Source organism: Mytilus edulis, chromosome 2 (assembly GCF_963676685.1).
Source record: "Mytilus edulis chromosome 2, xbMytEdul2.2, whole genome shotgun sequence".
NCBI lineage: Eukaryota > Metazoa > Mollusca > Bivalvia > Mytilida > Mytilidae > Mytilus > Mytilus edulis.
In genome coordinates, this window is record NC_092345.1 from 42,642,385 (window position 1) to 42,656,925 (window position 14,541).

The 14,541-nt window shown below is 32.2% G+C and overlaps 1 protein-coding gene across 1 annotated transcript; it reads left to right on the top strand.

Annotated features, from left to right (window-relative positions):
• Nucleotides 1-1,178: 1,178 nt before the first annotated feature.
• Nucleotides 1,179-12,239, top strand: LOC139512166 (delta-aminolevulinic acid dehydratase-like). Its single transcript, XM_071299572.1, has 7 exons — nucleotides 1,179-1,353; nucleotides 3,608-3,743; nucleotides 4,928-5,011; nucleotides 6,851-6,995; nucleotides 7,826-7,913; nucleotides 10,406-10,492; nucleotides 10,968-12,239. The coding sequence occupies exons 1-7, from the start codon at nucleotides 1,240-1,242 to the stop codon at nucleotides 11,154-11,156; spliced, it is 843 nt and encodes a 280-aa protein (XP_071155673.1). The 5' UTR covers nucleotides 1,179-1,239; the 3' UTR covers nucleotides 11,157-12,239.
• The last annotated feature ends 2,302 nt before the right edge of the window (nucleotides 12,240-14,541 follow it).

The following is a 14,541-nucleotide window of genomic DNA, read 5'->3' on the forward strand; positions in this document are numbered from 1 at the left end:
GGCTACTGATTAGCTCCGCTACATCGACGGAGTATGATTGGGCCAGGTTTCCAGGCTAAAATTTGTACAAAAGGTGTGTTTGAACAGTTTTCTGTAATTAATCAAAGGCTGAATTATTAACCTAGATCAATAAAATAAGAAAGACATATCATATTTCCATGTTTACATGAATTTCAAGAATTTATACCATATAAATATCTGAATAAGGTTATTAAACTTTAATGCCCATGATTAATATATATATTATAAATGAAAAAAGGGAGATCCAACCCAGATCGAACAGACTCTTTCGGGAATTTTAGATTAGGGAGTATGAGGTTTCCTCGAACAACACTTCTCAAGGGGTATGGATTTGTGACCAAGCTAAAAGTGGCTTGGAAAAAGCCGCATAATATATTGGGACTCTTACTTCAAATTAACATATCAAAACATGTTGATTAAAAGATATGGATAAGAAATGTAAATAGAAATAAAAAAAAACTTCCTTGCATTTTAGTTATACCTATCAGAACATTAAGTATAGCAATAGACTGACCACCTGTCCCTTGGTTTCGAGCACATATCAGTTAGCTCCCCCTTATCTAACAGTGCTCTGGACCTTGGTGACAGATTTATGTCCGACACCTAATGAAACTTGTTGGTGAGATATGATGGGGCATAATTTTTGATGCACTTAAATGTCATCACAAACTTGTGATATTTTATTCTCTGTTCAACTGTGATTCAGTTAAAGTGTTTGAATACTAGAAAATAGCTAGTGACCTGAAAAATCTTAATCTTGCTGATCTGAAGTATAATTCTCTCTTTATAACATTATTAATCTGGTTACTCCTATACACATAATTTTGTTTTGAGCTAGCAAGTAAACCAACATTGCAGCAAATTGTCAGAAAGATATTAATAGATATAGGAAGATGTGGTATGAATGTCAATGAGACAACTCTCCATGCAAGTAACAAGTTTTAAAGTAAACCATTATAGGTCAAAGTACATGTACTGCCTTCAACAAGGAGCCTTGGCTCACACCAAATAGCAAGCTATAAAGGGACCCAAAACTTACTAGTGTAAAACATTCAAACAGGAAAACCAACGGTATAATCTATATAATAACAAGAAACATGTATGAACCACATAAACAGATAACAACCACTGAACATCAGATTCCTTCATTAAATCATTATTTTAAATCAATTATATATTTGCAGAGATGATGATGACACTGTACAAGAAATTACCAGCATGCCTGGCCAATCAAGATATGGTGTTAACACACTCAAGAATGCCTTGGAACCACTAGTAGCCAAAGGCCTTAAAACTGTACTGATATTTGGTGTTCCGAGTAAATTGCCAAAGGTATGGATAATGAATCTACTTTGGTCATTCCACTTCATTTTTTTTTCTCCAGATTTTGTGAATTGCAAAGCTGAGCATTCTGTTCCAGATATAATAAATAAGGAGATGTGTAATGATCAATAAGACAACTAACCAACAAAGTCCAAACAAAGCAGCTATGGGTGACTGTATGGCATTCATCAATATACAAAACCAATACCATGACAACTGTATAGTCTGCTATTAAATGAGCCAACATAACAAAATGTGATACAATTTAAAACAAAAACAACAAAGGCCTGATTTATGACAAAACTATTAACATGATTAAATAAAAAACAAATATGACAGACATCAACCAATGACAACCACTGAATTACATGCTCTGACTTTGGACAGGCACATATAGAAAGTGGCATGATTAAAACTGTTTGTGTAGTTTTATAAAATTCACTTTAGGCCACACCAATATGATTCCTTGTTCGACGGACCCGCCCGCACCTATTTTTTTCAAAACAGATTTTTATAATTTTTTTTTATATTCCCGCTTCCCGCATCCGGAAATGTAATCATGTCCATTTCCCGCACCGTTTTTTGTTGTTGTAAATATTATAATAAGATATCAACATTTGTTTTTAAAATCAGTCTAACCTGTATATAACGATTTTAAACATGAAAGCACCCCACCACACTTTGTAAATATCTGTGAGAATATTTGTTTCAGCATGAAACCTATTTATCCAAAGCGGGAGTGCTCCGATATAAATTTATAACAGTGAAGAACAAAAAATTGGTTACTTTCCCCCTTACTTATATTCCCTATCAAAAAATGTTCGTTGTTAGAATAAAGTACAAAGAACTTCTGAAGGATTTGCCTTCAACTGCAATTATATTGTATGCTGGCGAAACAAAACTATCCACAGCCGTTGCATGTTTATACACCTGTCCTGATTGATTGAGGGGCCTGTCGTTCAGCAGTTATCATTTGTTGATGTTGTTCATTGGTATTTTCCCGTTTGGATATACATGATATATAAATTAAATCGTTGGTATTCCTGTTCGAATTGTGTACGCTAATAATTTTGGGATCCTTTATAGCCTGCTGTTTGGTCTGTATCAAAGCCCTGTGTAAAAGGCCGTACTTTGACCTGTGTTTGTTATTATCAGGTTGAGAACAGCCCTCACTCAGACAAGGGGTCATTTTACTGATGTAAAAAAGAAAATTGAAATACCAAGGACTTGTATAGTTCTTCTATACAAAACCTTTGAAAACTAAGAATTTTGTACTCAAAAAGAGAAGAGTTACACCATATTTTAAACAACTTTTTCTAAACATGCTAAAAGAGGGGTCCACTTATTTTGAATAATATTAAACTGTTAAAGTAAATGTGTTAACATGGTTAAAGTCCAGGAATATTACACAAAATTCTTGGACATGTTTTGACCATTTAATACCAGAAAGATATATAGTTCTTTGAGAAAATAGGAGCCCTTTTGTACAAACAAATATATTATAACTTATATTGATCCCTCATAAAACATGTAAAAGGGATATTTATAACATTAAGGGGTTGTCCCCAAACTGATTATGACTTGGATGGAGAATTGTCTCATTGTCAGTCACACATACATAGACCAGATTTAATTATTTCTTGGTGAACAGGGAAAAAATACTTCAGAAATTAAAGAAATGTCAAAGTACAAGTGATAAATCAAGCTTTAATATTGTCAAAACCTACTATTTTATGTTTACAAAAAAAAATTATAATCGCTCGCCTTTACTTTTCAAGCTTCGACTCAAAAATTTGCAAATTAAATATTTTTTTATTAAAATTTTCAAATTGCTCGCTCGCCCCAAATTTTGGAGTCCAAAAATCCGTAGAACAAGAAATTAAATTGGTGTGGCCTTATCATGTTTAAAAAAATTATAAAACATATCAAAGACCCTAGTTCACCAAAAATCATCGAACATGCTTTATTTTTTCCTTTAGGAGTCCAAATCTTCAAACCTTCATCTAAGTTAATTCACTTTGTAGAGCGTATCAAATTGATTTATTTTTTTAAGTCATTTTCATTTCTGATAAGCACCAAATATTTGCCACTGATTGTTAAGTATTACAATTTGTATAAGTGTACACGGACGGTACATTACTTTCTTTTAAGGATAAATTAAGTGTGATTTTGTTTTGATATAAATCCTTGGATATATATTTGAACTGCTTGCAATATTTACTAAAATCAAGCTAAAATAATAAAATGCATGTTAATTTATAAGGATGATGCTGGTTCCAGTGCAGATAGTTCAAATACACCAGCCATCATAGCTACAAGAAAGCTTAGAGAATGGTTTCCTAGTTTAATGGTGGCATGTGATGTGTGCCTGTGTCCATACACCAGCCATGGACATTGTGGTATGTTGACAACAGTATGAAATTCATTTGGTTCAGTTGTTCTGATCCAAAAATAAAACTATTTATGTAGTTAAAGCTAATCATTTGATAGAAAATGGAGAATTGTCTCCCCTGACTCACTGTGATGCTCAATGATATAAAAATTAGTGTTACCGGTATATAAACAACAATTATTATTCAATCCATCTTGTATGGGAAAAGATTTATATATTGTTCAATTCCTTTGTTTAAATATGATTGATTTAAACAATCAAATATTTAAATTGTAAACCAGCACTTCCATCTGAAGTCTTTCCAATACTTTATATGATTCTGATTCAGTGTTTAGTTTCTGTGTTATTTGGTTGCTTGTGAAGAGTTGTTTGATTGGCATTCATACCACATCTACTTAATGTAATCTTCAAGATATTGCCCTGATTTTTATGAAAAGTAATGATAAAACTTAGTTTTTATTTTCGTTTTATATTCCTTTAAAAAACTTTGTGACTTAAATTGTTTTTTTCTTAATATCATATTTTCCACTCTTTTTGAATTAATAGAGACATCCTAAATTTGTCAGTTCTTCACAATACATTTGGAGGCTTTATTCACAAAAGTTGTCAATATAAAATATCTTGCTACTTCTACATATAAGGAATGAGTATAAAATTTTATGGTAAACACCAGTGAGACAGCAACCCAATAAAAAAAGGTACATATAACCTACATCTATAGGCCACCAGTTGGTCAACACAAAGTTAGTTTACATTGGAATCGAATTAAGCTTGACAGAGTTGCATATAACATTTGCATTATGTATTTATAAGCAGTATTGCAGTTCAAATAATTATTCTATATTTTGTTGTAGAATTTCCTTATCAACTAAGACAAGTAAACTAACTTGGGTTATATCAAAACTAAATAACTGATACAGTGAGTTACTGTGAATTCATTTATTTTCATGAATACCAATTTTCCTGGATTGAGGTAAACTTGCATATTAGTGGATATTTAATTTCGTGGTTTTTGCAATGTCTGCATACATTCCTTTAGAAAATTTGTAATTTGTTGAAAATTTAAATTTGTTTTGAACCTGTACCCACGAAATCAACGAAAATTAGTGTTCAACGAATATTAATGAACCCACAGTATATCTCTTGATGCTACAACAACCTATTAAAGCAGATGAATGATGTTTTTTTCAGGTATACTGAGAAAAGATGGAAGCATTGATAATGATGCCAGCATAAAAAGATTGGCTGAGATTTCTTTGGCCTATGCCAAAGCAGGTAACTGATTTTGTTTTAATGATGTACTCTGATATAGGTGATACATTTAGATAAGTGTGTTTTTGATTTTCTAGCATATATGTTCTTAAATGGTGTACATAACTTAATTGTAAAGTAAAGAGGTCTACATACATGACATACAATAGGAAAAGGTTATAAAACATCATAATTAACTATATATTATGTCGACAATAAAGACAACAACACTCAAGTTTTTACTGCAAAGTATTTGTTTATTCGGTCTACATGTTTCGCCTAGTAGATAGGCATCATCAGGACAATTATACAAAGAAATATGACAATGAAGTATGAATCTTGCGGTTTAGCGGTTTAACCGAAAGTGTAAGTTACATAATAGTAGTTATGGTGATGTTATATAAATAGAAAGTGAAAGTGAAAGTAAATTAAAATAGAAAATATATAAATAGAAAAGTTAGTGTTTTCTTGAATGGTAACAGCATCTCGTGTGGTTGACATCTATCCTGTTCTGTGTAGTTAATCTCATTGGAGGTCTTTGGTGGTATTGTACGTTGTGGTTATCTAATAATCATGACAGTGAATTCCAAATTGGACAAGACATCACTAGTCATTCCGTACAGTCAACTGGCTTCGCTCTGGGAACCTCGAGTTGCTGCTTCCAATTGTGTCGGTAATGGTGCGAAGTGAATGATCGTCGCACATTTTGGAAATTAAAATAGTGGTAGATCGGTGAATATTTAATTATGAGTTGTGTTAATGATTAAAGCTGTGGTTTGATGTTGAATCTGTTAGAGCTTCCAGAACTAACTTTTCTATTTATATATTTTCTATTTTAATTTACTTTCACTTTCACTTTCTATTTATATAACGTCACCATAACTACTATTATGTAACTTACACTTCAGTTTAAACCGCTAAACCGCAAGATTCATACTTCACTGTCATATTTCTTTGTATAATTGTCCTGATGATGCCTATCTACTAGGCGAAACATGTAGACCGAGTAAACAAATACTTTGTGGTAAAGACTTGAGTGTTGTTGTCTTTATTGTTGACATATTCATATTTTTAAGATGACTGTGAATACCTAGCGGTATCCACTCGTTTTTACCCTACCACACAATCACCACTCCAGGTATTGGTTCACTTATATTCTAACTATATATTAGTAAGAAAGTAGCAATGCATGTTTGCTTCGCATCACGGTGCGGAGCTATTAGTTTCAGTCGAAATACACTCCATCTTGAATAAATTACTCATCACGTATAGATTCTGATTGGTTGCATTATAATGAGGCTGAGATACAGCAACAGCTATTTGCTTAAATGAGATAAAGAATTACAGACTTTTCTTGTCCAGGATAAGACATCAAATGACAGAAAATTAACTATGTGTATATCAGTTCCGATCAACTGTCATTAATTCATGTTCGTTTTATTATGCATACATTTCACAGATAAATTCAATATTGAAATAGTTGCTTTGTTACTCTGCAATTTGTATGATTTGCTTTGCTAAACAATGTTCCTATACAATGTTTACAAAAATCCATTATCTGTATTTTATAACTTCTTACAATATAGGCACACCTCCAGAAAGGCACACCTCAAGAGTCATGTCTAAATTTATAATTGTTTTAATTTTCAACAAGAAATTTAAATTTTTGAAAAGCATGGGTGTATAACGCACACTGTTAACATGGTTAAAGTACATTCATTTTATATCAATCAATATCTAAAAATTCCACATTTCCAATACTAATTTAACAACCACATGCACACATATAACCTTAAATTAGTGTAGAGCGGAACAGTCCATAGCTTTTTAGAAAGCTAAAACTTGTTATGTTTTTATCTTCAGGTTGTCAGATAATAGCTCCATCAGACATGATGGATGGAAGAGTTGGTGCAATTAAACAAATCCTTGCTGACAATGGTTTGGGAAATACAGTTACAGTAATGAGTTATAGTGCAAAATTTGCATCATCGTTCTATGGACCGTTTAGGTATAGTGTAAATAAATTATAATAAAGTGTTTTTTTCACAATGTATAACGATATTTCCATGTTAACCTAACTATCGCTGGCACTTAGACTTTTTATCTGCATTATGGTATTTGATGATATCTCCTGGTTTTTTGGAAGGCAAAGCAATAAATGTTCTTAATATTCTATGTAATATAAAACTGAAATGCTTTTTTTTATTGATATTATACTGCTTGGTTTTAAAACATTATTTAAATTGACAGTTAGCAAGATTTCGGTTCCTTGTATATTGTTTTTAATCTAAGTTACTTTTACAGGATTCCTATATGAATATGCTTGTACAATGTATTCCAAATTGAATCAAGGATTTGGAAATTGTGGACTTACATTACTGTTGTTTTTGATGAACTTAATTTATTTGTCTCAACATCATTTGGTCTGTTGGAGAGATGTCATTAGCAATTTTACCTTATTTTTGTATTAAACAAGCTTGCAGTATGAGTTGAATGAAGTTTAAGTTGGAATGGGAGGTGGAATAATAGTTTAGACTTGATTTTTAGTATTGATTGATGGTTTGCTTAATGTCCAATTGTACCTGTTTCATCCATATTTAGGATGAGTTAAAAATTAACAATTTATGTTGAATGTAGTCTCTGTAAAATGTGTCAACCATGATGAAGGGTGAGAATTTTGACCGTCTTTGGACAATAAGAGTATATTGGACAGAGGCAGAAATTTGCTTTTCAACTGTCTACCTGGTACCTACAGACCCCTGTAAGAATTTTTGTGTAGAAAGTGTAAAAAAAATATAGTTATGGTGTTTATTTTTTTTAACTTTAATTAAATTATAGAGATGCAGCAAAGTCAGCTCCTGCATTTGGTGATAGGAAGTGTTATCAGTTACCTCCAGGTTCATCAGGTCTAGCAGAGAGAGCTGTTGTAAGTCTATTATTTTCAAGAAATGTTTATGATATTGTAAAATACTTTTATGAGAAAAAGGATGACTTAGTTCAGTATCACTATAATCAGGAGTCAAAGGTCCAGCTGAAGACAAAATTCAACATCACAACGTTTTGCCAGAATTATCATTTGCTGTTTTTCTTCTTGAAAATAAACTTTAACCTTGAGCACACCCTGACAGTACCAGGAAATTGGCAAGAGTCCTCTTGAAGGGTTTTCTTTTCAATTTCTAAAAGTATATATTTGTAAGAAAAAGTCTAGTCATATCTTCCTTCAAAATCTGACATTGGTTGCCCACCAAAATATTAACTGATCAAATGATTTCAAAAATGCTAACTCTGCCTTAAGTTTGTTAAATATGTAGTCATGTGGTATTCTCTTATCAAACATATCAACTATTAAGTTCATTAGAAGAACAAACATCAAACACATGAGTTTAACTGAGTTTGGGAAATAGAAATAGAGGTAGTTGTATATGAATCCAGAGAGTGATGATGTGTCAACGAGCCATACAAGCTAATAAGAGCTCATTTAATGTTTGTCTTGCTTGAGATGAAAGTCCTAGTATGTGAGACATAGGTATTATGTTTAAACAAACATGTTTAACCCCGCCACATTCTTGCGCCTGTCCCAAGTCAGGAGCCTCTGGCCTTTGTTAGTCTTGTATTATTTTAATTTTAGTTTCTTGTGTACAATTTGGAAATTAGTATGGCGTTCATTATCACTGAACTAGTATATATTTGTGTAGGGGCCAGTTGAAGGACGCCTCCGGGTGCGGGATTTTCTCGCTGCGTTGAAGACCTGTTGGTGACCTTCTGCTGTTGTTTTTTTCTATGGTCGGGTTGTTGTCTCTTTGGCACATTCCCCATTTCCATTCTCAATTTTATTATAGTAATTATGTCAGTTTATCAGATACAATGTAATACAAGCAATAGGTCAACTATATTTTGGTGTATGGAATGATTGTAAGGTATATATGTCTGTCTGGCATGACTCATCTGACTGTGACCTAATTTTTATAGAACATTGATAATGTTTATCTTTTGAGGGTACACAAATAACAACAACAACATAAATTTACAAGTTAAATAGGTATAAGAGGATTTGGAGTGAGTGCCAATGAGACAACGTTTCATCCAAGTCACAATTTGTAAAAGAAATCATAATAGGTCAAAGTACGCTCTTCAACACGGAGCCTTGACTCACACCAAACAGCAAGCTATAAAGGGTCCCAACAATGAATAGTGTAAAACCATTCAAACAGGAAAACCAATGGTCTAATCTATATTTTAATATGACGTGCTTCTTTCGCTTTGTAAACAACACCGTGATAAAATTCTCCATATATCTATACTTAGCGCAGACTCAGAAATATACATAATAATGGCTGTTACAATATACTTCCCACGTAAATTTACATGTATTGGAACCTATTTGCAAACCATTTGCCGATTTTTTTGTTTTAAAAATTGTAGTTTAAAAAAGACAAAATAACTTTTATTCTTATTCGGATGCATAATAAAAAGAAGTAATGCACAAGAGCTCGGAGAAATCAACAAAATAAAAATAAAAATAAAATTCCGCGAAAGTCTTTTAATGTTTTTGACGCATTTTAGTCATTTCAAAACATGATGTCATACAAATGAAAACGCTACAGTTGAACGTTTTCTGATACGTGTACCATCGAAAATCGTATAATATTGTATTAAAATTGATTTGTAAGGTAGCTTTTGTTTTATTTTCTATTCTATTGCATTTTTTGCATATTTACTGATTTCAGCAAGATAACATGGCGGCTCCTTAGTTACGAAATGTCAACTTTGGATTTGACGGTAGCTTACGAGAAAAACATGTAATTGAAAATGACAAATGTTGGGTTTGAGAATTTAAAGAATTAAACAATTTTTTTTCTAGCTGTTATTCACGAAACAATCCATGCAAGCTACAGATTTTATGAATGTTTGAACCGGGAGTAAAAAAAGAACAGCCACGCACACCGCATTCCTACCATCGCTTCAGTTTTTTAATGACCATATTTGTCCTATTAGAATCGAAATAATTCATGGAAGCCATAGATTGTTGGAATTTACACATGGCCTGGGCCATAATATTCGTTAATTTTATCCCTTGCTAACGCTCAGGATAACATTTGAATATCACTGCCCAGGCCATGTGTAAATTTCCAACACTCTATGGCTTCCATGAATTATTTCTTAATTTAAACAAGAAACAAGAATCCCTTATGAACCACATCAGCAAACAATAACTACTGAACATCAGATTTCTGACTTAGGACCGGTGCAAACAAATGCAGCGGGTTTAAAACTTTTAATAGGTACCAACTTTCACACTTATCTAAAACAATAGTGTAACATCACAACATAGAAAGACACAAAGTTTATTACTGGATTTTGTTTAAAAGAAAATCTAAATTAATTTCATGTGATCAACCAATTCTTTCTCCAATCCAGGATCGTGATGTACAAGAAGGTGCAGATATTTTGATGGTAAAACCTGGTCTGGCTTATCTAGATGTTGTCAAGATGGTTAAGACAAAGGTAAATACTATTTTAAAGCAGACATATAAATTTACTCACTTATTTTGCAAACTGGATGCAATGTGTTATAAATTATTTGATATTAATGTGATATTTGTAACTGCACATCAACAAAAAAGATACAAGTATGATTTAGAGCTGTCAAATATTTTACCCATCAAAGTATTCCATTGTGGATATTTGAATCATTATAAAGTAGATTGTATTCAAACCTTTCAAACTATGTGCAGTTGTACAAAATTTTGCATCTTTGAATTAGGTTTTGATTGGCTTACATGTAACTTTTTATATAAAATGTTGCATACAATATTTTTTTTGTTTTTTGTTGTTATGTTTTTATTGGTTTTATGGTAGACAATAAAAGTCTTTTACTAGCTGTTAATGCGGAATAAATAACTACCATTCTCTTATAAATGTTTATTATATTAATTAAATAGTACAGAAAAGAAAATAATCAGCATTGCTTTGTTTTCAGTATCCTAACCATCCACTTGCTATTTACCAAGTGTCAGGAGAGTATGCAATGTTATACCATGGTGCTAAGGCTGGTGCTTTTAATCTGAAGACCACATTACTAGAAGTTCTGACAAGTATGAGGAGAGCTGGTGCTGATATCATCATCTCATATTACACTCCTGACTTATTAGATTGGCTAAAGGAATGATCTTGTTATTTTTATTCTAAATTTCATTAAACAGTTGACGGGGACCAGGGCATAGTTAAACTTTGTCTGTCCTTTGAAAAACAACAATCATCAAGACTTTTTCTGTCATTCCTACAAATGTTGAATGAGTTACAGACACTTTTATGTTTTGTCCTGGTTGACATACTTATGGGTGAATAACAACTCTAAGACTTAAGATCATACTTATCTGGACTTTTCTAATGTTTTTCCTTTGAATATTTTCTCAATGTTAGTTATATAGTTGCATGATTATTTTTATACTACACGTATAACTAAATAAATAAAGAAAGTGTTTGTTACACTTTAAACAGTCATCATATTAAAAGTAGGTTGACATTCCAATATAACTTTCTAACCTTAGTATGTGTGCCAAGTGTAAATTTTTGCAGTTTTCTTATGTTGCTTACACAAACCATTCTTCATGCTAAATGTGGTATCATGTACACACAAGTGTTCTAAGTTTTGTTAAACATATTTTGAGGCGTCATATTTAAAGCTTTTATTTTATTAATTTTGTTCAGAAAAGAAATAATGTGGATTGAATATCTATTTGATTCAGGTAGTTATGAACACTTTTTTCATTCCTTTTTGAATTTTTGAAAATTTATTTGGAATGACCAGAAGTTCTGTCATATTGGTTACTGATAAAACCATTTTGCTCCAGTGACCAGAAACTAGAGACTGAATCACCTTCCTCTACCTGGTACATTTATGTAAACTTTGTTTTCTAATGAAATAAGAGTTTTTGAGTCTCATATAAAAATATGGACTTTGCACTTTCTGCTGATAATAAATGCAACTACATCAATAGGAAAGAAATCTAAGATTCCATTTATATGTTATTGTTCAAAACATTTTTATTTTTCATCTAATATTTGGGATTTCCGATTTTGGATTTAAATTTAATTCATAAATAAGGTGGTTCAACAGTGTTGGTGCTATGTATATTAAATCACCTTTGTTGTTTCAATATAAACATTTTGGGTGTTAAACTATGAAGGTCAGGCATTTATCATTGTTAGGTGCATCTCTGATTACTGTTAGATTTGAATTAACATAAAAGATTTTTTAGGGCCCCGCCATTGGCCGGTCCCCTATAGTGATCAGTCTGTCCGTCCGTCCGTCCGTCCGTAACACTTTGTGTCCGCTCCATATCTAGAGAACCATTATGATTTTATACTTTAAACTTTACATGTTTATTAACCACCACCAGAGGGCGTGTCATGATGTATGTACAACTTCCTAGGTCAAAGGTCAAGGTCAAAAAACTTTGGTTTCAGTTGACAACCCTGTGTCCTGTGGTGAAGATCGTGTCCGCTCTATATCTTGAGAACCGTTATGATTTCAAAGTTTATACTTGACATGTATATGAACCAACACCAGAGGGTGTGTCATAATTTATGAACGACTGCCTAGGGCAAAGTTCAAGGTCAAAAACTTTGGTTTCAGTTGACAACCCCATGTCCTATGGTAAAGATTGTGTCCGCTCTATATCTTGAGAACCGTTATCATTTCAAAGTTTATACTTGACATGTATATAAACCAACACCAAAGGGTGTGTCATAATTTATGTGCAACTTCCTAGGTCAAAGGTCAAGGTCAAAAACTTTGGTTTCAGTTGACAACCCCATGTCCTATGGTAAAGATCGTGTCCGCTCTATATCTTGAGAACCGTTATCATTTCAAAGTTTATACTTGACATGTTTATAAACCAACACCAAAGGGTGTGTCATAATTTATTTACAACTTCCTAGGTCAAAGGTCAAGGTCAAAAACTTTGATTTCAGTTGACAAACCCATGTCCTATGGTAAAGATACAATTTTTTAATGCACATTATTCACAGCGGGGCCCACAGAGATGGCTCCCATCTCAATGATATCTAGTTTATTATAAGATTTACACTATTTTATAAAAATTTATTACACTGTTGTTGTTTATATGATCTGTTATGACATCTGTATGTCAACTTTTTATTTACAACAGTTTAAAGTTTGTTGCAACTTTTTTTAAAATACTTATCTGTGAAAGTAATTGTTTACTTATGAAAAAAGTTAATAAGATTTTTGTATTTTTTATGATCCAATTGTATGAAGAAATGAATAAAGCATATTGTACATTATGACAATTCATGACAGTGAAACAGAAACTTTGTGTTCCAACTTTTAATTACCGGTATTAATTCTAGCTTATTTCAAGTTTTTATTCAGTTGTTACAATATCTATCCATGCATTGCTTAGCATTTACCTCCATTGACAAATGTGGATACAAAACCCTACATGTGAACAAGACTTTAAAAAGTTTGTAATTGCTGCTTCTTTATCAAGTTTAAAAAATAGGACCAAAGGACTGATTGGTTTAGAGACAGAATAAAGTGTCCAGATAGGGTAACATGTCTTACTATAGTGTCAGTCTATAATCTGGAGGCTTAACATTTTAAGAATCTGACACATGAAAGTGGTAAAGATTGTATATATCTATTTACCCCGTAACATGCTCTGATATGTATTTCTTTAGTTTCTAGCTAATTTATAATTTCCCTGACCGGTTATTCCATTTGTATAACCAATGTGTTGCTTGTTTGATATTATTTCATTCATTGGTTAAAAAAAATAAGGCAAACATGCTGATGACTTGCATAAAAAGAACGCATATTTTGCAATTTTGCAGATCAAAGGAAAAGGATGATAAGATTGTCGTGGGATTCATAAAAAAACAGATTTCACCACCGAATTTGTGTAATAAGATATTTCTCAACTTATGAATTTTAAATATTTAAAACATTCAGCTTCAAATTTGAAATTTAGCTGGTTAGAGTGGACAAATGTGGTATCACACTCAATACAGTGGTAGAACCTATATATTTCGTTCTTGCATCTGGATATGGAATAGGCACCAATCATTTAATACCATGAAAACACCAAGTGATTTCAGAGAAATCAGTAATGGCAGTCATATAGAAAATGAAAGAAAATAATATGTTAATTATACCCCCGCTTTAAAAAAGTTGTGGTATACTGTTTTACCTCTGTCTGTCCTTCAGTCAGTCCCATAAATATTTTCATCTCATCTTTCTTAGGAACTACAATATAAGAATTTCTGAAATTTGATTTCAGGGTTAATATAAGACGGCTATACCGTGTGATTCGTTTTCAGGTTCATCACTCAACAACTTCCTGTTTACCGAAGACTTGTATCATTTTACACATGATGGCCAAGTTAAACATTTTCGTCACATTTTTCTTAGGAACCACAATACAAGGATTTCTGAAATTTAGTTTCAGGGTTTAGATAAGTCAGCTATACAGTGTAATATATTTGCAGATTCATCACTCAACAGCTCGCTGTTTACCAAAATATTTGGG

Coding starts and splice junctions, on each gene's coding strand:
- LOC139512166 (XM_071299572.1), top strand. CDS start 1,240: ATGCCTGGCCAATCAAGATATGGTGTTAACACACTCAAGAATGCCTTG. Junction 6,996..7,825: donor TCGTTCTATGGACCGTTTAG/GTATAGTGTAAA, acceptor ATTAAATTATAG/AGATGCAGCAAAGTCAGCTC. Junction 7,914..10,405: donor GTCTAGCAGAGAGAGCTGTT/GTAAGTCTATTA, acceptor TCTCCAATCCAG/GATCGTGATGTACAAGAAGG.